The sequence below is a fragment of the Phycodurus eques genome, chromosome 6, assembly GCF_024500275.1.
Source record: "Phycodurus eques isolate BA_2022a chromosome 6, UOR_Pequ_1.1, whole genome shotgun sequence".
Classification (NCBI taxonomy): domain Eukaryota; kingdom Metazoa; phylum Chordata; class Actinopteri; order Syngnathiformes; family Syngnathidae; genus Phycodurus; species Phycodurus eques.
Genome location: NC_084530.1, coordinates 21,651,188 through 21,674,648, shown reverse-complemented (window position 1 = coordinate 21,674,648; position 23,461 = coordinate 21,651,188). Strand labels below are relative to the sequence as shown.

The 23,461-nt window shown below is 40.7% G+C and overlaps 3 protein-coding genes across 7 annotated transcripts in view; 1 reads left to right on the top strand and 2 right to left on the bottom strand.

The window, feature by feature from the left end:
• Positions 1-933: 933 nt before the first annotated feature.
• Positions 934-21,318, bottom strand: tmem154 (transmembrane protein 154). 4 transcript variants are annotated; one of them, XM_061678672.1, is made up of 11 exons: positions 21,236-21,318; positions 14,956-18,441; positions 14,672-14,715; positions 14,320-14,484; positions 13,634-13,729; positions 9,439-9,513; positions 9,192-9,245; positions 8,084-8,254; positions 7,942-7,996; positions 7,681-7,757; positions 937-1,926 (listed from the first exon to the last, which is right to left on the bottom strand). In XM_061678672.1, the coding sequence occupies exons 3-11, from the start codon at positions 14,691-14,693 to the stop codon at positions 1,922-1,924; spliced, it is 720 nt and encodes a 239-aa protein (XP_061534656.1). In that variant the 5' UTR covers positions 14,694-14,715; positions 14,956-18,441; positions 21,236-21,318; the 3' UTR covers positions 937-1,921. The 4 variants fall into 4 exon arrangements, with proteins under 4 accessions (XP_061534658.1, XP_061534656.1, XP_061534655.1 ...); XM_061678671.1 differs by having other exon boundaries at positions 14,672-18,441; XM_061678673.1 differs by lacking the exon at positions 9,192-9,245 and having other exon boundaries at positions 14,672-18,441.
• On the top strand, positions 16,548-20,362 carry tma16 (translation machinery associated 16 homolog). The gene is made up of 7 exons (XM_061678675.1): positions 16,548-16,670; positions 16,775-16,881; positions 17,128-17,165; positions 17,235-17,319; positions 18,266-18,414; positions 18,497-18,539; positions 19,777-20,362. Exons 1-7 carry the CDS (start codon positions 16,668-16,670, stop codon positions 19,946-19,948), a joined length of 597 nt encoding a protein of 198 aa, XP_061534659.1. The 5' UTR covers positions 16,548-16,667; the 3' UTR covers positions 19,949-20,362.
• Positions 21,236-23,461, bottom strand: part of marchf1 (membrane-associated ring finger (C3HC4) 1) — a 17,498-nt gene continuing 15,272 nt past the window's right edge. Inside the window, exons 7-9 of one of the 2 annotated variants that reach the window (XM_061678669.1) lie at positions 22,724-22,774; positions 22,317-22,632; positions 21,236-21,327 (exon numbers count right to left, since the gene is read on the bottom strand). In XM_061678669.1, coding sequence (XP_061534653.1) covers positions 22,355-22,632; positions 22,724-22,774 — 329 coding nt within the window. In that variant the 3' untranslated portion in view covers positions 21,236-21,327; positions 22,317-22,354. The remainder of the gene's footprint in view (positions 21,328-22,316; positions 22,633-22,723; positions 22,775-23,461) is intronic. The other variant, XM_061678670.1, reaches the window with a different exon arrangement.

Genomic DNA, 23,461 nt, shown 5'->3' with positions numbered 1-23,461 from the left:
GACCGAGATTAGCATATGGGTGCTTGCTGATTAGCATCAAATACTAAATATGGCAAAGTGAGTCAAAGATAGTCAACTAAACAACCATTTTCTTATTACCATTCTATGAAACGGGCCGGCTGTAGATGAAAACAAATTGGGGGGGATTCCAAGAAAAAAAATGTCCCACAATAAAGTTGCATTAACAAATACTCACAATACAAGAACAAAGTTGCATAAATCTACAAGAATATTCAAGAAGTACTAGAACGGGGGGGAAAAAACCCAATATTCCAAGTGTATAAGAATTCAACTCTAGAATTACAATATTTTCGAATGTATAAAGTATAATACATAATAAATCTTATGTATCAATACATAATTCTAAATATTTTATAGGATTTTTTAATATTATTATTATTATATATATATTTTTTTTTTATAGGAAATAAGACGAAATGCTAAGAGATCATCATAGTACTAAGAAGAAAAGTAATTTTATGTGAGTATAATTTTATTCGTATCCTGAATAATTTAAGAATGAAACAAATATATAGTAAAAACGCTAAACCAAATTCACTGTACTGGAAGAAAATCGTAATTTTACGAAAGGAGCGTTGTAATGTAACAAGAATAAAGCTTACAAATTGTATGAAAATAGGTAAGAAACTTAGTACTAACAACGTATCACCTGATTAGAAGTTATACTTTTATGAAAATACAATCATAATTTTACAAGAATAAAGTTTTTAACTTGACAAGAGATAAACCGTAATCTTACAAGAATTCAGACAATGGACTCAGATTTAAAAAAGGTAGTTTTAAGGGGATAACATTGTAATTTTACAAGAATTAAATTTACAAATTATACAAGAAACAAGTTGTAATGTAACACCAATAAAGTAATCATTCTATGTGAATAAAGTATAATTTTATGAAAAATAAGTAGTACTATCACAAAAATTACGCCAAATTATACAAAGATACAAAATAGTTGTAAATATATATTGCCATCCTTTTCAAAGAATATTTTTTTTACTGAACGTCAGAATGTTTCAAGGAAATTATCGTAAAAAAGCCAAATTTAATAAAAATAAGTTGCAATTCTTTGAGAACAGTTATGATTTTACGAGGCTAAAGTTATGATTTTACAAAAAACAAGTTATAATGTCTGTGTGAAAAAAAAAAAAAAAAAAAAAAAAAAAGAAGTTGCAATTTTACAAGAATAAAATCATTATTTTACAGGATAAAAGTGGAATACATTTTATTTTGTTGAACATTACATATTGTAAATATCAAGAGAAGACATTTCATATTCACAAAAAGCACAAAGTGAAAGTAACATCTTTGGCTGTGATGCCTTTGGTGCATTGACAACAATAGAACACACAACAAAATACAAACTGCATTCAAACCGAGATCAGTGCCACAAACAACTGCAACAAGGAATTTGAAAAAAAAAAGATTTGTTTTTACAGATCTGGAGAGTCCCAGTGAAGACCTTTAATACGGAATCTGGCTCATTGTTTTGTCGCAAATATTTAAGTTTCACCTGTGTGAGTTTAATAGGGGATGATTTTTCCCATTTTAAAGTAAAGAAAATGTGTTTTTGGTCATTTTGTCGTCCTATGAAGTCATAATGACAAAATAAAAACAAATCTGGAAAGCCCTTATCAAAACCTTCAATCTGATATACGAGTCAAGTATGTTGTTGGATTGATTTTTTTCCATTTGTATTTTTGTGCATGTGCGTTTTGATGGATTTTTTTTTAGCTTGTTACCGTACAGCCTGCGCATGAATCCGGCCTTGCTCCAGTGCTGCTGTCCATTGAAGGTTTTCAGGATGAAATTTACCGTTGATTGCATATCCAGGGCGTCAACTCGGACGAGTAGACCCGCAGAAAAACGATCATTTTGGAAACGTGGTTGTTTTTCCGCGCTGTTAACCTGCAGCCAAACAATCAAAGGGTGAGGCCATGTGTGATGACAACCATAGAACAGGAAATGGAACTTTGCAACATCGGGAAGTTATTATTATAGAGTTATAATTATCAATATTTATTGCATACACATACAGCGGTACCTTCACTAACGAATGACTCAACTTGAGTTTTTTTTAGATTTTGTGTTGAGTTTTTTTGTTGTTGGTTTTTTGCTACTCACTTTTTATTTTAAGTTAACTAAAAACAAACCATAAAACAAAGAGATTTACACGTTGTGTATTTAACCAAAGAACATTAACTGCATTTTGAATGTCCGCTATCTTAATGCTAACGCACAATTCAAAACTGCATTATTAGGATTCCCACGTAGTTTCCAGGCAAGAAACGCCCTGCTCCAATATGACTGGCTCCAGGACACGCGCTGCTGCACTATGATTGGCTGCTGTACCAATCATAGTGCTACTGCTTTCAGACTGGAAAAGATGTTAAAAGTGTGTCAGCGTTAATATGCTGTCCCACTTTCCCCGTTTAACCCATCCTAAACCGCCTTAAGCCCCAACCGTTGCCCTAAACCTAAACATAACATTAACTTCTTTCTTTTAATTTCGTACAAATGTGATACATGTGCTATGGTCATCTCATTACATCTGCATGGCCTGCCTTTCCCGCGACCCAGAAGCCAATCATGTTCCAGCGGGACGTGTCCTGCCTGGAAATCATGTGGGAATCCTAATAACGCTTCAAAACCACATAGATGTGGCGGTAGTGCGAAAACTTTAAACAAGCTTTTTGAACTCAAGTGGTAGAAACACATGTTGACAATACTCATAGGTCTATATTATTTATCCTCTGCGAAAAACTAAGACATATATTTTTGCAATATCGTTACAACTCTGTATTACTCTGTATTATATTTTTGTATGTGAATTTTTCTGTTTTTCTATATTTTTACATACTTTTTAAATAATTTACATGTATATATACATTTATATATATATATATATATATATATATATATATATATATATATATATATACAGTGTATACACACACCCCTCCTTGAGCCGTCACCTTGTCGTGGTGGAGGGGTTTGTGTGTCCCAGTCATCCTAGGAGCTAAGTTGTCTGGGGCTTTATGCCCCTGGCAGGGTCACCCATGACAAACAGGTCCTAGGTGAGGGACCAGACAAAGCACGTCTCAAAGACCCCTAATGATGACGACAAACAATGGACTTCGTTTTCCCTTGCCCGGACGCGGGTCACCGGGGCCCCCCACTGGAGCCAGGCCTGGTGGTGGGGCTCGAAGGCGAGCGCCTGGTGGCCGGGCCTGCACCCATGGGCCCGGCCGGGCACAGCCCGAAAGGGTAACGTGGGTCCCCCTTCCCATGGGCTCACCACCTGTGGGAGGGGCCATAGGGGCTCGGGTGCAGTGTGAGCTGGGCGGTGGCCGAAAGCGGGGACCTTGGCGATCCGATCCCCGGCTACAGAAGCTGGCTCTAGGGACGTGGAATGTCACCTCTCTGGCAGGGAAGGAGCCCGAGCTGGTGTGTGAGGTCGAGAAGTTCCGACTAGATATAGTCGGACTCGCCTCCACATACAGCTTGGGCTCTGGTACCAGTCCTCTCGAGAGGGGTTGGACTCTCTTCCACTCTGGAGTTGCCCACGGTGAGAGGCGCCGAGCAGGTGTGGGTATACTTATTGCCCCCCAGCTCGGCACCTGTACGTTGGGGTTCACCACGGTGGACGAGAGGGTAGCCTCCCTCCGCCTTCGGGTGGGGGGACGGGTCCTGACTGTTGTTTGTGCCTATGCACCAAACAGCAGTTCAGATTACCCACCCTTTTTGGAGTCCTTGGAGGGGGTGGTGGAGAGCGCTCCCGCTGGGGACACCATTGTTCTGTTGGGGGACTTCAATGCTCACGTGGGCAATGACAGTGAGACCTGGAAGGGCGTGATTGGGAGGAACGGCCCCCCCGATCAGAACCCGAGCGGTGTTCTGTTATTGGACTTCTGTGCTCGTCATGGATTGTCCATAACGAACACCATGTTCAAGCATAAGGGTGTCCACACGTGCACTTGGCACCAGGACACCCTAGGTCGCAGTTCGATGATCGACTTTGTGGTCGTGTCATCGGACTTGCGGCCACATGTCTTGGGCACTCGGGTGAAGAGAGGGGCGGAGCTGTCAACTGATCACCACCTGGTGGTGAGTTGGCTCCGATGGTGGGGGAAGATGCCGGTCCGACGTGGCAGGCCCAAACGTATTGTGAGGGTCTGCTGGGAACGTCTGGCAGAATCCCCTGTCAGAAGGAGTTTCAACTCCCACCTCCGACAGAACTTTGCTCATGTTCCGGGGGAGGCTGGGGACATCGAGTCCGAGTGGACCATGTTCCACGCCTCCATTGCTGAGGCAGCCGACCGGAGCTGTGGCCGTAAGGTGGTCGGTGCCTGTCATGGCGGCAATCCCCGAACCCGTTGGTGGACACCAACGGTGAGGGATTCCGTCAAGCTGAAGAAGGAGTCCTATTGGGCCTTTTTGCCTGTGGGACTCCTGAGGCAGCTGATGGGTACCGGCTGGCCAAGCGGAATGCAGCTCTGGTGGTCGCTGAAGCAAAAACTCGGGTATGGGAGGATTTCGGTGAGGCCATGGAGAAAGACTTCCGGACGGCTTCGAGGAAATTCTGGTCCACCATCCGACGTCTCAGGAGAGGAAAGCAGTGCACCACCAACACTGTGTATAGTGGGGATGGGGCGCTGCTGACCTCGACTCGGGACGTTGTGAGTCGGTGGGGAGAATACTTCGAAGACCTTCTCTATTCCACCGACACGCCTTCCCATGAGGGAGCAGAGTCTGGGTTCTCTGAGGCGGGCTCTCCTATCTCTGGGTTTGAGGTCACCGAGGTAGTTAAAAAGCTCCTCGGTGGCAGGGCCCCGGGGTGGATGAGATTCGCCCGGAGTTCCTATAGGCTCTGGATGTTGTGGGGCTGTCCTGGTTGACACGCCTCTGCAACATCGCGTGGACATCGGGTACAGTGCCTCTGGATTGGCAGACTGGGGTGGTGGTCCCCCTTTTTAAGAAGGGGGACCGGAGGGTGTGTTCCAACTACAGGGGGATCACACTGCTCAGCCTCCCTGGTAAGGTCTATTCAGGGGTGCTGGAGAGGAGGGTCCGTCGGGAAGTTGAATCTCAGATTCAGAAGGAGCAGTGTGGTTTTCGTCCTGGCCGTGGAACAGTGGACCAGCTCTACACCCTCGGCAGGGTCCTCGAGGGTGCATGGGAGTTCGCCCAACCAGTCTACATGTGTTTTGTGGACTTGGAGAAGGCGTTCGACCGTGTCCCTCGGGGAGTCCTGTGGAGGGTGCTTCAGGAGTATGGGGTACCGAACCCCCTGATACGGGCTGTTCGGTCCCTGTACGACCAGAGTCAGAGTTTGGTCCGCATATCCGGCAGTAAGTCGGACTCGTTCCCGGTGAGGGTTGGACTCCGCCAAGGCTGCCCTTTGTCGCCGATTCTGTTCATAACTTCATAACTTTTATGGACAGAATTTCTAGGAGCAGCCAAGGCGTAGTGTCCCTCGGGGAGTCCCGGTTTGGTGGCCTCAGTATTGCATCTCTGCTTTTTGCTGATGATGTGGTTCTGTTGGCTTCATCGAGCCGTGAGCTCCAACTCTCACTGGAGCGGTTCGCAGCCGAGTGTGAAGCGGCTGGGATGAGAATCAGCACCTCCAAATCTGAGACCATGGTCCTCAGTCGGAAAAGGGTGGCATGTCCTCTCCAGGTCGGGGATGAGATCCTGCCCCAAGTGGAGGAGTTCAAGTATCTTGGGGTCTTATTCACGAGTGAGGGAAGAATGGAACGGGAGATCGACAGACGGATCGGTGCAGCGTCTGCAGTGATGCGGACTTTGTATCGGTCCGTTGCGGTAAAGAAGGAGCTAAGCCGAAAGGCGAAGCTCTCAATTTACCGGTCGATCTTCGTTCCTACCCTCACCTATGGTCATGAGCTGTGGATCCCGGATACAAGCGGCCGAAATTAGTTTCCTGCGCAGGGTGTCCGGGCTCTCCCTTAGAGATAGGGTGAGAAGCTCGGTCATCCGGGAGGATCTCAGAGTAGAGCCGCTGCTCCTCCGCATTGAGAGGAGCCAGATGAGGTGGCTGGGGCATCTGATTCGGATGCCTCCCGGACGCCTCCCTGGTGAGGTGTTCCGGGCACGTCCCACCGAGAGGAGACCCCGGGGACGACCCAGGACACGCTGGAGAGACTACGTCCTTCAGCTGGCCTGGGAACGCCTCGGGATCCCTCCGGAAGAGCTGGATGAAGTGGCTGGGGAGAGGGAAGTCTGGGCGTCCCTGCTAAAGCTACTGCCCCCGCGACCCGACCCGGATAAGCGGTAGAAAATGGATGGATGGATGTATACACACACACACACACACACACACAAAAACATATATATAGTTCTATATTAGTACATTATTCTGTTATCACATTAAACAACTTTTTTTTTTTTAATTATTTTCAACATAAGTGTATTTTCTATTAATGAAGGCTATTCTCTGCCATCTGCTGCCTCACTTTGGTCATTGCCAGCATTTGATTACACACTCCTGATACTCCTCCTGGAGTGGATTTTGACTCCCGCTCCACCCGACTCCCACAGAGAAATTCATCCCCTGCCTCACATTTCCAAACCAAAATTTTACGGAATTCCACTCCCATCATTTTCTCCACATTTTTTGTTTTTACTCCCAGGTGATCCTGCTCCATTTTTATGAATATTTTGAAAGTCACCGGGGTTGAGACTCCCGTCACGGTTCCTGCGCCTGCCCAATCCGTGAGTCATAGTTAAATTCACTCCCATCCCGCATGACTCACAGGCCCAGCGGGAATTCTGAAGAAATGTCAGCCTCTAGTCTGAACTGCACTATAGTGACATTCTGCTTCTGTTGGGTCATACAACTGACCTTTGACTTTTTTTTCTGTGTGTTGTATAATCGTTTGTGTACACGTACAGTTTCCTACTGCACTGAATGTGCCTTCGGATTATGTGGAAATCAATACAGAAAGGGCCACGTGGAGCCTCAGCGACGTCGAGTAAGTGGACCTCGGCCTTCTCAGCTGAGGAACAAAGGCGGTCGCCCATGTTCCACCACACGGGCCCGTTATGTTGTAACGGCTGACACGTTTGTGTGTGTCGCAATCCGTCAGTCACCGGATGGAAACATCCGGAACATAAATAGGACTAATGTATTTACATACTGTAAGTAACATGTATGTGACATCTGTGGTCAAAATAACCCAAGGATCGACAATATAGCACACTTTTTGAGCAACTACTCAACACGCCCCCTTCAATGTTGGGCCAAGACTGAGAAAAGCTTTATGTTATGTCCTTTATTTAACTATTTATTTTCATATTTTTGAAACATAGATCCTTAATTTTTTTCAGACTTAGGTTTTTGTTTGTTTTGATAAATATTTCTACATTCATTTTAAAATATATTTTTATTGTATAAATTGTATCTGTTTATATATATTGTGTATATTTTTATTTTTCATATTTTTTTATAAATTTGTATTTGATTTATTTTATGTATTATTATTTGATATTGATATACCTATTTTATAATTTATATATATTTAATTATATATACACAGTGGTGTGATAAAGTCTGTGTATATTATATATATTGTCATCCTTTTTTTTTCCATTCATACATTACATACAATTTTCATACATTGTGCTACATTGCTAAAACGGTACCGTCTTTGATCATCCACTGGTCCAGTTCTTCCATCTCCAGCTCCAACACTGAAGGAACGTCTTCTTCAAACATGGGCCTGGACATACAAAACAGCAGTTTTGTTTACCCTAACTTAATTATAAATGTCTTAACAAAGGATTTATTATTAAAGTTGCTAAATGAGGCCGCCTGATTTTAGCCACTTTGCTGTTAACTTATAAATGCCGCATTAAAATATCAAGATCTTACTGATATGCAATATATTTTTGTGAAGTACGTACATTGGTACTTTTTCTGTGCTGGACCCATCCAGATATGGATCATCCTTTCTGGAATCTAAAAACAAAACAAAAACAAAAAACATATGACTTAGTGTATTATTACAGATCTCACAGTATTTGTACTTAAAAAAGCACTTTTCACCTTGAACGGCAGCCTCAATATTGAATCTGCGCTTGAGGAAGAGGGCGAACATGATAATGACGATGATGAAGACCACCAGGGCCACCGGGATGAGGATGACTGTGATGCTCAGACCCTCGGCCCTCTGGGGGGTCAACGTCGAGTTCAACCACCCGGGCTTGTCTGTGCTCCCTTCCAAGAAAACAATCATCAGAAAATTAGACAAGAATTACTTTGACTACCAATAAGTAAGTAAGTAAGTCCATCAATCCATCCATTTTCTGAGCCGCTTCTCCTCACTAGGGTCGCGGGCGTGCTGGAGCCTATCCCAGCTATCATCAGGAAGGAGGCGGGGTACACCCTGAACCGGTTGCCAGCCAATCGCAGGGCACATACAAACAAACAACCATTCGCACTCACATTCAAACCTACGGGGAATTTAGAGTTGTCAGTTAACCTACCGTGCATGTTTTTGGGATGTGGGAAGAAACCGGAGTGGCCGGAGAAAACCCACGCAGGCACGGGGAGAGCATGCAAACACCACACAGGCGGGGGCGGGGATTGAACCCTGGTCCTCAGAACTGTGAGGCTGACGCTCTAACCAGTCGCCCACCGCGCCGCAAGTAAGTAAGTAACTAACTAACTAAATAAATAAATAATGTAAAAAATAAACTGCAAGTAAAAATATAATTAAATATGTACAGTATTTAAAACAAATATAAAGATATATATTTTATATATAAATCTAAAAAGATACAAAAACATTGGATCCCTTGAAACTGTGAAAACTAAAATTAAATAATACAAATAGCTATATATCTATATAATATACAAATAAAAATATAAAACAAAGTACTATAGATACATACGTGTATATACTGTAATACATTATATACAAATAAAACAATATACAAATCAGAATAAGCATCTTTGGGTCTTTTGAAAGGTCCTATATAAATTAAAATTATTATTAGTGATGTTATTAGGATATATATTATATTATATATTATTATTAATTATTAATGATGAATATGATGATACCACTACTACTATTGCTACTGCCACTGTACTGTTACCACTACTGCTACCACTAATCATAATACAATCACATGTACTGTATATGTTGTACCTGGACTGTACAATCTTGAGCCCAGATCTTCTGTTTTATCTTCTGTTGCAACCTCTGAAAATAACGAGATTTTTTAAATTAAAAGTGTAACTTCCCTACTTTGAACTAAACATAAATGACATTGAGTGAAACCTCTAAAGTGAGGTCGTACAATTTGGGATCAGAAGTAAATATCAGAATACTCTGATGTCATGAGCTACTTTGTGTTGTGTACGAGGACTAGTATAGTTGTCTTGGGTGATCATACCCGAGTCCGAGTTCGCCTCCTGGGTGGTTGAGGGCTCTAATGTTGTGGGGGCGTCCGGGGGAGATAATGTGGGCTCTACAAACAAGAACAAAAACAAGTTGTTTTGCAGCCACAAGTCTCTAGTTATCAAAGTTAACGTAGACTGTTGAATTGTATTACAATGGTTCACCTTGTTTTACACTAATCTTGTCCCTCATCGGTGGGTAGGTAAAGGAATCGTTTTACAGAGCATTTGGTTCCATTCATTCCTCTTTTCCACGCTATCTCTGTTTACTTTTGTTTTCACCGGTGTCATGTGAAGTTACCTTTCGTGCCAAAAGGTTGACTTCCGGTGCTACAAAAGGCTACATGCTTAAAACAGGAATTCAAGTTAAAACTTACACATATAAAACCTTCCACGTGATACAACAGTCACAAATAACTATTTGAACAATGTTATATTTAACTTTTAGCTGAAACATTAATGAATGAATATTAACTCAATTGGGTTAGTTACACGCACATTGCCTTTTAGTTCATAGGTCTGATATTGAACACCAAGTCAGATGTTCATTTTAGTCTATGCTGGGGGCTGCTAAGAAAATGGTTGTTCATAATTTGGACACCCCTTATTTAAACCATGCAAACTTTTTTAACCCAACCCCCCATGTGTGGTCATGCTGGACCACCTCAAGAGCATCACAAATCCCTGCTGGACTCCCTGAAGTTTGCCTACAGACGTTCCAACAGCTTCTTCCCTCTTGCCATTAACTTCTTAAACACATTCACTGCCATTGACGGCTTTAGAAGTCAAATATCCATGTTAACTGGGAAGCCTGGCAGTGAATGAGTTAAACAGTGAACTTATAATTCCATTGTAACATGCTGTCAATTTTGTCTTGAGATTGTCATCACATCTTTGTCAGGCCAATGATACATTACTCGTGCACACACTGTAGTAGTCTCGCCACTCTGCACAATTTGCATACCTGTTATTGACCAATATTGCCCACTCATGTGTTTGAGAAGTATCTGCATCATTTGCACAAGTGACACTGTTCCATATTATCGCACTATTAGTCACTTTAAACTGCTTAAATTTATTGAAGTCTCTGCGCCATTTGAACAATTGTCACTGTACCAGACTATTGCTCTATTAGTCATTTCAAACTGCTGTAATTTGCTTGAGGACTCTGACTCATTTGCACAATTGTCAAAAAAAGCATTACCACATTACCGGTAACCTTTCATAGCTCAGTGACTCTCTGTACTGTGTTTTTATCTTTTTATGTCTCAAAAGTGGCAGAACGATGGACGACTGGTTAGAGCATCAGCCTCACAGTTCTGAGGACCCGGGATCAATCCCCGGGTCCTCAGAACTGTGCGATAGACGGACAGACTAACAAACCTAACATAGCTGTAGTAACAGGAAAAAAAAAAAAAAAAAAAACATTTTTAAACTTGAAGTAGTGGGTATTTGAACACAAACTGCAGCAACACATATAGACAGACAATATAACAATACTCACAGGCACATGTTCTTTATCTGCATAAAGTGATTAATATTACTGCAACTGACTGAGTTTAGTTCTGACCGTCTTCTTTGTGTATTTATTATACAACCCCAATTCCAATGAAGTTGGGACGTTGTGTTAAACAAATAAAAACAGAATACAATGATTTGCAAATCATGTTCAACTTATATTTAATTGATTACACTACAAAGACAAGATATTTAATGTTCAAACTGATAAACTTGATTGTTTTTAGCAAACAATCATTAACTTAGAATTTTATGGCTGTAACACGTTTCAAAAAAGCTGCGACAAGTGGCAAAAAAGACTGAGAAAGTTGAGGAATACTCATCAAACACCCGTTCGGAACATCCCACAGGTGAACGGGCTAATTGGGAACAGGTGGGTGCCATGATTGGGTATAAAAGGAGCTTCCCTGAATCGCTCACTCATTCACAAGCAAAGATGGGGCGAGGTTCACCTCTTTGTGAGCAACTGCGTGAGCAAATAGTCGAACAGTTTAAGGACAATGTTCCTCAATATACAATTGCAAGGAATTTAGGGATGTCATCATCTACGGTCCATAATATCATCAAAAGGTTCAGAGAATCTGGAGAAATCACTGCATGTAAGCGGCAAGGCCGAAAACCAACACTGAATGCCCGTGACCTTCGATTCCTCAGGCATCAAAAACCGACATCAATGTGTAAAGGATATCACCACATGGGCTCAAGGAACACTATAGAAAACCAATGTCAGTGAATACAGTTCGGCGCTACATCCGTACGTGCAACTTGAAACTCTAAAATGCAAGAATGGGAAAGAATTCCACCTAAAAAGCTTCAACAATTAGTGTCCTCAGTTCCCAAACGTTTATTCAATGTTGTTAAAAGAAAAGGTGAAGTAACACAGTGGTAAACATGACCCTGTCCCAGCTTTTTTTTAACGTGTTGCAGCCATAAAATTCTAAGTTAATGATTATTTGGTAAAAACAATCAAGTTTATCAGTTTGAACATTAAATATCTTGTCTTTGTAGTGTATTCAATTAAATATAGGTTGAACATGATCTGCAAATCATTGTATTCTGTTTTTATTTATGTTTAACACAACGTGCCAACTTCATTGGAATTGGGGTTGTACAGTGGTTCTTTGAGATATGAGTTTAATTCGTTCCTTGACCACATTCTTAACTCAAAACACTTGTATCGCTACTTCATAAAAACATACAGTAATGTCAATAAATATAATTAAAAAGAATTAAACAGATTTGGTCACACTTTCTTTTTTAATTCAATGCACATTGAGCAGCTCTTTCTGGTATGTGTGCCTTGGCCACCTGGGGCAGAATAAAGGCCACTTCATGCTTACTTTACACTTCCTTTCCTGATTGGATCCAGCAACCAATCATATTCCAGCAAGATGTGTTCTGCCTGGAACTCAAGTGGGATTCCTACAGTCATTCTTTGTGGAGGATAAAGAATACAGTATATTACTGTGAGTACTGTTATATTGTCTGTCTATTTGTGTTGCTGCACCATTTGTGCTCAAATATATATTGGTGAAAGGGTTATGACACATAGATGCTAATCATTTACCGATGTTTATATTAGCCTTCAACTAACAGACTAAAGGATAAGTTATGTTGTTGTTTTAAATACACAATGTGTATTTGTCTTTGTTTTGTGTTTCGTTTGTCGGTAAACTCCAGGTGACAGTGGCAATAAACAGCTTCAAGTCTTTAAAAAAAAAAAAAGTTAATAATTCTATCTCACATACACAGCGTTCATATCTCAAGTTTGCGCTCGCAAGGCAAAGCTAAAAATCAGCCAAACGACGACGCGTATCTCGAAAAACTCGTAAATCGGATCACTTCTGTCTGAAGGCACCTATGTACCTGTACTATACTGCCTCCCGGTGGCCAAGGTACACCCACCAGAAGGAGCGGCAAAAAGTCTGTTGAATTAAAGCATGAAATCATGATCCACAAACGCTTTAAATGTTTACATTTTATTAAATTATACTTTTAGTGTATGTTTTTATAAATACAGTAGAACGCTAATTTTTCTCATTAAAAAGGTTGCAAATTTTTTTTGGGGTGTTTTTTGGGGAGCTGGAAGTGATTAATGGCATTTCCATTCATTTCAATGGGGATAGATGATTTGAGATAGGAGTGTTTTTGAGGTACGAGGGGGGTCACTGACCAAATTAAACTCGTAAGTTTATCCCCTACAGTCTATTGCTCGCTAATCGTCCCTTTCAAGTACTTCCTAATAATGTTTCATATCTTAGCATGATATTTTATCCATCCATCCATCCATTTTCTTCAACACTTATCGTCACTAGGGTCGCGGGCGTGCTGGAGCCGATCCCAGCTATCTTCGGGCGCGAGGCGAGGTACACCCTGATCGCCAGCCAATAACAGGGCACACATACACAACCATTCGTACTTACATTCACACCTATGGGAAATTTAGATTCTTCCATCAACCTACCATCCATGTTTTTGGGATGTGGGAGGAAGCCGGAGTACCTGGAGAAAACCCACACAGGCACTGGAGAACATGCAAACTCCACACAGGCGGGGCCGGGATTTGAATCCCGGTCCTCAGAATTGTGAGGAAGATGTGCTAACCAGTCGTCCCCTGTGCCGCCATGATATTTTAGATAATAATATATAATGATTTATGTTCTTAAGTTTGACCTGAGGTTTTCTTGTCCTCCTCAGCTTGTTCTTGGTCTACTGTCACTTCTTCCACTGTTCTGCTTTCTTCTTCGGTTCCCTCATCTTGGCTTGACACTAAAAACAATAACAAGAACAACGCTTGTGACACTTTAATAAACCATACAGATGACAAAAATCAAAATCATAGGTTCGTAAGTCTAAAAAAAATTAAATTAAATTAAATTTAAAAAAAATCATAGTAGTAGTACAAAATACATTTCAGACTGAGTACTTTTTTTTTTAACTTTTACCTCAGTGTGAGTACTTTTGCCACCTCTGGTATTGGCGATACTGGTCTTGAATTAACATGGTATGGGAGCTATACCATGCTGTATCGCAGTACTTAGAAACGCAACATACAGGACCTTACCACTTCCTGTTTCGCACTTGCCACAAAAATCTAAAGTGTTGCAAAAGCACAAGTAGAGGTTTTGTTACCACGATGAACACTTTGTTTCATCCAGGCTTTATCATATATCGTAAAAATGCTCCAATGCGGGGAAACAATTCCGGGGTGATGTTGTTCGGACTATGAAAGTATTACAGTCAGCAGGATCAGGAATAAACATACACAAAGTGCACCTGTATTCAGGGACTCGGCATGAGACTGGAATTGTGTGAATTTGCTAACACACAGAAGAAGAAAAAACGTCCAGCGTCCTTACCTTTTCCGGTCCAGGTGCCCGTGAGGAGCCACAACAGGAGCAGGAAGAGTGGGGTATTCCCATGGTGGCCTCTCATGCTGCTACAAGAAGGCCGAGGGGCGGACATGTTGCCATCCTGTTGTGTTGTGTTGTGTGTCACAGCATCGCAACTTCCTGACAGTCTGACTTACGTGGATGGGAGAGAAAGAAGAAAAACGGCACGCCCACCCAGACCAGTCACTCGGGTGTGACGCAACTTTTTTTGTGCTTGTCGCCGCAAGTTTGCCGCCGCACACTTGCATTCCTGCTGCAGGCTGTTAGGTATGCAGGAGCAGCAACCTGCTCTAGTGTCAAACCCTTTCAATGAACTTACTGGTCACTGCAGGGAGCTTCATTTCACCCAGGCTGTTCCTGTACCTGCGTGTTGAATGTTTAGTGTGAGAAAAAACACACTTCCAAGACCTTATACCTTGTTGCTAGGCAGAATTCAAAGGGCTCAGTTAAACATGCTCCATAAGCCAATGAAAATATTCCGGCCTTGTGTTATCAACAGAAATAATAAGCCAATGAAAATACAGAGTTGACAAGAAGAATATGTATTAAATAGAAAAAAATTAAGCTACTACTACTTAGACTAGGCTATGGTCGGCTACATACCGGAATTCCAGGACCCGACAACTTGTTGCTTGGCAGAATTCACAGGGTTGAAATCAGCTGTGTCCCAAAAGTCAATTAGAATATGACGACTACTTGTTGCTAGGCACAATTCACTTGAATCAATAAGCCAATGAAAACATTCAGAATTCACAGGTCTCAATTCAATGTGCCCCATAAACCAATAAAAAGACTCTGGGTGCTTGTTGCTAAGCAGAATTCACATTGCTCAAATCAGTTGTGCCCGACAATCGATTGAAGATATTCCGGTATCATTTAGTCGGCAGAAAGAATGATCCAATGAAAATACTGGGAGAAAACTGGAAAAGTCTGTGTTAAATATAAAACAATCAACCGGCACTTAGGCTAGGCTTAGGTATAGGCGACATACCAGAGTTCCATTACCTGACCACATGTTGCTGGGCGGAATTTGCAGGGGACAATCCTTTGTGTTTCACAACCAATGAAAATGTTCGGCCTGCCTGCTGTGAGGCAAAATTCACATGATTATTTATATCTTCCATTATTTCTTATGTCAAAGAAATTATTTTGAAAATACGTACTGGAGAAAAAGAAAAACAGCATCATGTGCTAGAGCTGGTGGGGCACAGGCCCCTGATACAGATTCAGATTGGGTGACTTGGCCAATAAAAGAAAATAGTACATTTTATTAAGTACACTTAAGCAGAGTTGACGTTCAGGTACATAAACACTGTATAAAGTTTTAATACCGGTGGATTAAATTTGCCCACTTTAAGGATAGTAATAATAGCTCAGCTTTTTATTAGTTGGAGTTTGAAATACGGAGACTAACGTGAATAACATCTGTCATGGTATCACAGCTGTTTATGCTGGCTGTGTTACAATTATGACAGGGTCAAGCATTCTGTGAAAATGTGATTCATAATTCTCAGAAGAAACACGATGACAAGGAGGATTAAGCAAGATATTATAGCTATTATAATATATAAAGTTACAGTATCTACAGAATTGGTGTAATTAAGTACAATTTGGATATTTGGTATCCTTTTTGTGTCACTTGATATATATACTATATATACTGTTCTGTTACTGTTATATATAATATACTGTTTTCAGCACTGTACTGTCACACGTTCATTAGTTTTAAATATAAAGTTTAAAAAGACTACTTCATATATTTTGTTGCTGATTCTTTAATAATTTCATTATTATTACTGCTGCATAGTGTAACATTTTATGTCATTTAAATCGGCACGCAGTTAGGGCTACTTCCGTTTTTCATGTGACTGTTTTACACTGACCTGTCGATGTATTGCTCATACAAATATTTAGGACAAATTGACTTTACTTCTGCTCAATTTAGGTTAGTGATGGACTACGAACAGATTTGGGTTACGTCGCCGCCGTCCGATTTGAACTCCGTTTTAAACCGACGATCCGCCTGGCACATATAACTTTGCTGTTAACCTTTTTTTTTTTTTTTTTTTTTAGCTGTTATTGGTTTTAAATACCCAATGCAAACTTATCTTAAAAATACTTTTTTAAAAATTACATTCTAATACAGTACAATAGACTACTATTTGGGGTCATAACTAGCATAAGTATAGAGGGGGGGGGGGGTGGAAGCTCCCATCTTTCGTTTACCCGGACCCTTTCTGCAGACGGAACTTAACACAGTCCGCTTCCGGTCGAGCTGTCAACAAACCAAGCCACGAGTTTCCAAAGCAGAGCTAATGGTAAGACCGACCCTCTGCGTAAACAACCAAACCAAGCGGTCATAATTTCAATATGTAATGTACGACTGTCCATCCTTTTATATGATTGTATTTTTTTTACTTAGCCGAAGACACAGAAGAAGGGTAAAGCCCCGGATAAGGTTGTGCATCCGTACAGTCGGAAAGCAGCGTACATGGCCCGGGAGGAAATCCGACTCAAGAAAAAAGAACGGTCGGTTTATTTTACGATAGTTCCAACATATGCCGTACTTACTGGTTTTGATTGGATTGTCTGTTTTATATTTATAGCTGACAAGTGTGTTTCATAAAAATATTTACTGGAATTATGACTTCACTTTTGAAATATCCCAAATTACCGACAGACGCGTTCCGTCTTACGTACAAATTCGCTGCCGCAGGAACGGAACTATGTCGTAAAACGAGCACAACCTTACTGTACTGTATTTTGTTTCTGCAGACATAAAGTTGACAAAGCTGCACGTCTCAACAACATTGGTAAGCTACTTATTATTATTTTAATCGTTATTTTAATGTTTAATTTAGGGTAACATTTTCCATACACAGGTGAGAAGCTGTTATGGTTTCAGAGCCAGTTGGACCCGGAAAAGACAACATACACCAAAAAGGATGCATGTGACATCATTGAAAGGTCGGCAGGCATCTCAATATGATCTTATTTGATTCATGTCTTATACTATACAATAGTGCCTTGACTTACCAGTTAATTTTTTTCCGTGACTGGGCTCACAACTCAAAACATAAAACCATTGCTCTTCATTGAAATGAAAGGAAATGCCATTCATCCGATTCAACACCCCCAAAAAAACACATTTTTGTAACATGTTTCTAATAAGACAAATATTACTTGATAAAAACAGAGTAATAACATAAATATAAAGAATTCAACAATTGGGGCATCATGATAATTCAATGGGCATTGTGGTGGTCTCTGGTGGGGCCTTGACCACCACGGGGCCGTATGATGCATACGTACCTACATGAGGCTTTAAGAATGATTAAGGATTAAGAATATACACCTGTGAATATTGTTAGTTTGAACATAAACGCATGTATTGCGTTTATGTTCAAATATCCGTTGCTTCAAGGGTTATAACTACATCGATGTTAATTTCGTTAGCCCGTCTATGGCCTTTCCCAATGTGCGGGCACCTCTTTTAGCATACTCTGAGAAAATATTTATGTAATGCATATAATATTTGTTATGCTTTCATTTTTAATTTTGTATTGTGTGTTAGTATTAAGCTAGCAAACTAAGAGTTGTGTGGTTTAAATACGCTATGTGTAGTTAATTATGTTCAGTTTTACACAAAACTTAAGCTCGGGGTAGTAATAAACAGCTTGAAGCAAGCACTTTGCCTTTTTTTTTTTTGACGAATTGTCCACCGTCTGCCAAACTGCAGCTTGTTGTGACGTTCCACCATCTAGTGCTTGTATCTCATATTTCTGTCTCAACTCAAGACACACACACACACACACACACACAAGAAACATCCGTAGCTTGAAAAACTTGTAAGTTGCGTCATTTGTAAGTGATGGTACCACTGAATGTTTTTGTGTGGGTGTGTGTGTTGTAGGTACCTGCAGCGGTATGACGGCGAACTGGAGCAGATCGAGCTGATGAACGGCATCAAGGGGCGTCAGGGGCGTCTCCACGGCTCCAGGGAGGACGTCATCAAGCAGACCATCGAGCGCGAGCGGGCGCTCTACTGTGGTGCCGGGTTTGGTCCGTGGTCGCTAATGTACTGTATGTCTATACACATTTATAATCATAAATATTGATATAAATGTGCGTCTTGTTTTCACAGAGATCCCAGACTTCATTAACACAAAACATCTGAAAACATTCAGGTGAGCGATACGCTCAAGGGAGCGACATGATTAAATGATTAGTGACATTTTTTGTTGCTCACCAAAAGTGTCTTTACGTTTATCAAAACATCAATTAGGGGAGCCATAAATTGATAGTAATAAAGCTTTATATTCATGACCACTTGCTACAGTTCAACGAGACATTAATAATTATGCAAGGTATCAGGGGTTTTCCTGGCTCAAATTGAGAAAGAGGGGGTACACTTGTGATCAATCAAACAAGCACATTCTTTGAATTATTAACATGTATTTTATTGTTCCTTAACATTTTCTTGATCTTAAAACAACGACTCACCTTGAAAAATACTTTTGCCGATTTCATCAGCTCCGAAAAGCCAAAAACGGCATGTAACCCACGTTTAAGATACTTTTTTTACCCCTTACATATCAGATGTGCTTGATTAAAAAAAACCACGTAACTATCCAACACATTTGCAGCAGGAAAGAAAATCTGTCATTCGCATCTCCTTTTTCCCCATGGTTTTAGAAACCACTTCCAACTGTTTCCAATACAACAACTACAACACTGGTCAGTTTTTTTTTTTATGTCAGAAACAAAAGGCCCAAAATTAGGCAGAGGTGCCCACCTCCAAATTTGATCTGCAGAGAAAGATCCTGTTATTCTATTTTGTAAGGAAGTACACTATTCATTGACTTAAGCTAATGATGAACAGTAAAACAGTTAACAACCAGAAGCTTGTGCATTATTTGGCCTGTTCACCTTTTTGAAGCTCTCAAAGCACATTTTTGCTAGCTTGTGAGCTTGATTATTTTTTTCCCGTATTGCATGAATGAGATGAAATTTCTGACAGGAGCACAGGCAGCGACGAATGATTTTCAAACTAATGCTTCTTTCAGACTCTAAAAGGTTCTGAAAAGAAAGAAGACGAGCGGTGGTCAATCAACAACCTCTTTATTGAGTCAATGAACGGTTACTATCACATGTAACCACGCCTCCCAAAAAACAAACTAGTTGTCTTTTCACCCGTTTCCCTTCCGCCTTCACACACGCGCTCCCCTCTCTTCTGCCACACTCCCCCATCCAATTACATTCACACACCTATTCGGAACTTACAGAGCTCTTACACCATGGCCCTGTGGTTGGGGACACCTGCTGTAGTGGCCAAGACTTTGTGGACAAAATACAGAACAAAATGGCCAAGGTAGACTTTGGCAGTAAATATTAACTAGGTAAAGCAATGTTTCTTTACTGCAGGGAATGGACGGGAGATCTAAAGAAACTTCCTAACATTAAACTGAGAAAGGTTTCCAGCATGGGCGTGGAAGTCAAGGATAAAGAAGAGCAAAAGAACGACCAACAAGAAGAAGAGTTGGATGATGAGGAGGAGGAGTTGGACGAAAACACACTTATGTCCGATTCCAACTAAGACACTTATGTTGTCTTTCATGAGCCTTGTCAAAGACTTTCTAACAACAAACAACAAGGTCGACAGTTTGCTACACTCTCTTTATTGCACAAACAAGTGTGGTGGCTAAGCTAAATGTGACTTTTTTTTATCCAATCAAAGACAAGAAAGAGTGGAGTTGTTATGGTTTTTACTTTTTTTGTGGCATCTCTGGTAGAAAAGTGAACATATTGTAACAAAGTAAATTTAAATTTAAAGGGTTTTTGTTCGACGTAGCGCCACAGTGAAAGACTTCAATGTGATGATTAAAACTTCATACACACCCAAAAAAAAATATTTTCTTTAACCTATACATCCTAAGAATGTTTACTAGGGAGAGCTGATTGTCCAAGTGGCAAAAACTGTCAAAAAAAATAAAATGACTGAGCCAAATAATTCAGATTTTTTTTGTAATTTCAGGAGCGTGTCAATATATTTGAATATGAAAGAAAATGTCATTTATTTCAGTAGATCAATTGAAAAAGTGAAACAGAAGAGTCATTATACAAAGGAAAATAGTATTTGGAAATGATTTTTTCAATTTAAGATCATTATCTAATTAAAAATAGTTTTCATTGTTTCTATTCTGTTTCTAACTTCACTATGGAGTCCAGCTATACTGTACGAGTTTGACGTTTTTTAATTGAACTACTGAGAAAAAGGAACTTTTTCACAATATTCTCATTTATTGAGATGCACCTGTATTTAACAGTTTATTTGTTATCATGTTGACCAGCTACAGCATCACGTAATTGTACACTCGAGGGTGTTCAAAATGGTCGCCTCACTATGAGGCAGTAGAAACCATCGGACTTCTAGAACCCGGCCAATCAGCAAAAGCAAAATAATCCTAATCACAGAACATAATGCTAAATTCTGAATTTACACCCGACATTGTCAAAAGTTGACATGATACAAATGTAATCGAACCCCTAAAGTGGTTAGTGACTAAACTAAACTAAACTACAGGGGTGGGCACATTTTCCATCGCTCAAGGGCCACATGATTTTTAAGACTGACAGATGAGCCAGGTCATCCGTAGAGGAGGTCAAAAAAAGTTAGAATGTGGTTGTAAAATACATTAATTTGTTCAGCAATGAAAATAATAATTCAGTCACTTTTAATTTCATTTAAAGAAGAGATCGGGCCGCATGTGGCCCGAGGGCCATACTTTGCCCACCCCTGGCTCAACTGAATGTATTGAGGGTATTTAGTGCTGTTTGACAAAGTGCATAAGAGGAATGAAAGTGTCAAAAATTTATGACATACAATAATTAGTGAGCATTAGCAAGCCTTTCTGGTGCTGAGACCTCATCCTCACTCTTTGTGGTCACAGCGGTCCTCTGCCTGCTTGTGTTCACCTTGAGAGACACAAACACACATGAAGTGTATTGTTTGTTTCGCAGAAAAAAAACATGGAGTTTGCTGAAACATGTCAGGTAAATGAAAACTTTTGTACAGTATCATAAACGTGAGAACACCTTCACATTTTTGTAAATATTTGATTGCATCTTTTCATGGGACAATGTGAAAGAAATGACAGTGCTACAATTTGAAGTATAACAGTAAATATACTGTTGCCAAAAAGTAATTTATCAGCCCTTAATATCTAAACCACTGGCAACAAAACTAAGTACACCCCTACAATATGTGAAAATGTCCAAATTGGGCATTTTGCCTCCCCATTTCATTTGACTCCTTGTGTAACTCCTTGTGTAAGGTCCCAGGTGTGAATGGGAGCAGGTGTGTTGAATTTGGTGTTATCGCTCACACTCATACTGGTCACTGGAAGTTGAATACTGTATGTTCAATATGGTACAGCATGACAAAGAACTCTGAGTATCTGATCATACGGGAGTGGCAAATTTCTTCAGTGTTGTCCCATAGAAAGATACAATATTTGTTTTAAATGTAAAGGGATGTACAGTGGTGCCTTGAGATACACGTGACGCAATTTAAGAGTCTTTCCAAGATATGAGCCGTCGTTTGGCCGATTTTTAATTTTTTTGCTTTGACTTGCGAGCTCAAACTTAAAGATGTGCATTGAATTCTATTTAATGATGTAATTACTGTACATTTTTATGAAGTAGAATGGCATTTTTGTAAAGAAAACAAAACAGTTTTCTGTTGTCTTTTTTGGAGAGGCTGGAAAGGATTATCGGCATTTCCATTAATTTCAATGGGAAAAGATGATTTGAGATACAAACGATTTGAGTTAAGAGCATGGTCACCAAATAAATTACACTCTTATCTCAAGGCAGCACTGACCTCACGTTTGTTAGCTACTGTATGTATTCAAAGAACGGTAAATAATTACTACTAAGAAAACTGCACGAATCTTATTACATACTTGAGTCCAGTCCAGCTTGACGCAAAATGTTGGCACCTTCAAACTGGATTGTGCCTGGGCGCCACCGTCGCCCCCAGGGAGGCGTCCGAGTCTGGTGGGGTGGACCCCACAGGGATCTCCACGGCCGCCTGGCGCTTTCCGTTGGCGAGCCGGTTCTTGTCGGGGCAGTTCTGCACGGTGATGATGCGGTTGAAGGCCTTGAGGCGGCACCACAACTGCAGGTACACCTTGCCCTGGATGTACATGAAGATGAGGCCCCCTGTGAAGCCGATGGCCACCACAATCAGCTTGGTCCAGAAGGGCCACTCCAGTACGCCTGGGTAATGACAAGGCATAGTAGTTAGTCAGTCTGCAGGGGGCACCGCGATTGGTCACAGTCGTAGGTCATGATGCAGTGCTGTGCTTACCCTGGGGGGTATACCGGTAGTACTTCAGGAGAGAAATCCGCCAAAATTCTTCTGCAATCAATAGTGTTAATTTCTTTTTTTCCACGCTTTCTTTTACACAAATGACTTCTACAGACTGCTATTTGTATTAGCATGTATCATGGCCATGCCTCCTGGATCCTGATTGGTTTAAACCTGGCATCTATCATGTCATAGGTGTCAAACTCAAGGCCCGGGGGCCAGATGCAGACCGCCACATCATTTTATGTGGCCCGCGAAAGCAAATCATGCTCGTCAACTTCTGTGATTTTTGCTAAAATCTGTACCCAAATTCCAAATGTTTATAATAATAAACAACATTATTGATATTGCATTGTTCTGTTACCAAACCCTTCTTCTACAGTAACTTAATACTTGAACAATATATTATCCTTGTCTTCTGATTTCAAAACCAGTTATTCCTCAATTTGTTGTATAATGGTAATAATATGATTTGGTGATTAAACATTTATATGGTTTCACTGTTCTAATGGCCCTCTGAGGGAAATCATAACTACAATGCGGCCCGAGACAAAAATGAGTTTGACACCCCTGATCTATGTGGTGTCTCAAAAGACAACCCAGAGCAGTGGTTCCAACTTTTGACATCAAATACCATCTAACAACGTACTTTCAGTAACATCATCATGACCAATATCAAAATACAGCAGTCTAGTAGGCCTATGTATTCAAAAGTCCAGTATATCTAATATTATGCTA

Excerpts from the sequence above, each read along its gene's own strand:
- tmem154 (XM_061678671.1), bottom strand. The coding sequence starts at position 14,693 with ATGAAGCTCCCTGCAGTGACCA. Across the intron at positions 13,730-14,319 it reads GGGCACCTGGACCGGAAAAG|TGTCAAGCCAAGATGAGGGA; the intron begins GTAAGGACGCTG and ends TATTGTTTTTAG. Across the intron at positions 9,246-9,438 it reads GGAGGCGAACTCGGACTCGG|AGGTTGCAACAGAAGATAAA; the intron begins GTATGATCACCC and ends CGTTATTTTCAG.
- tma16 (XM_061678675.1), top strand. Across the intron at positions 16,882-17,127 it reads CGACTCAAGAAAAAAGAACG|ACATAAAGTTGACAAAGCTG; the intron begins GTCGGTTTATTT and ends TTGTTTCTGCAG. Across the intron at positions 18,415-18,496 it reads CTACTGTGGTGCCGGGTTTG|AGATCCCAGACTTCATTAAC; the intron begins GTCCGTGGTCGC and ends TTGTTTTCACAG.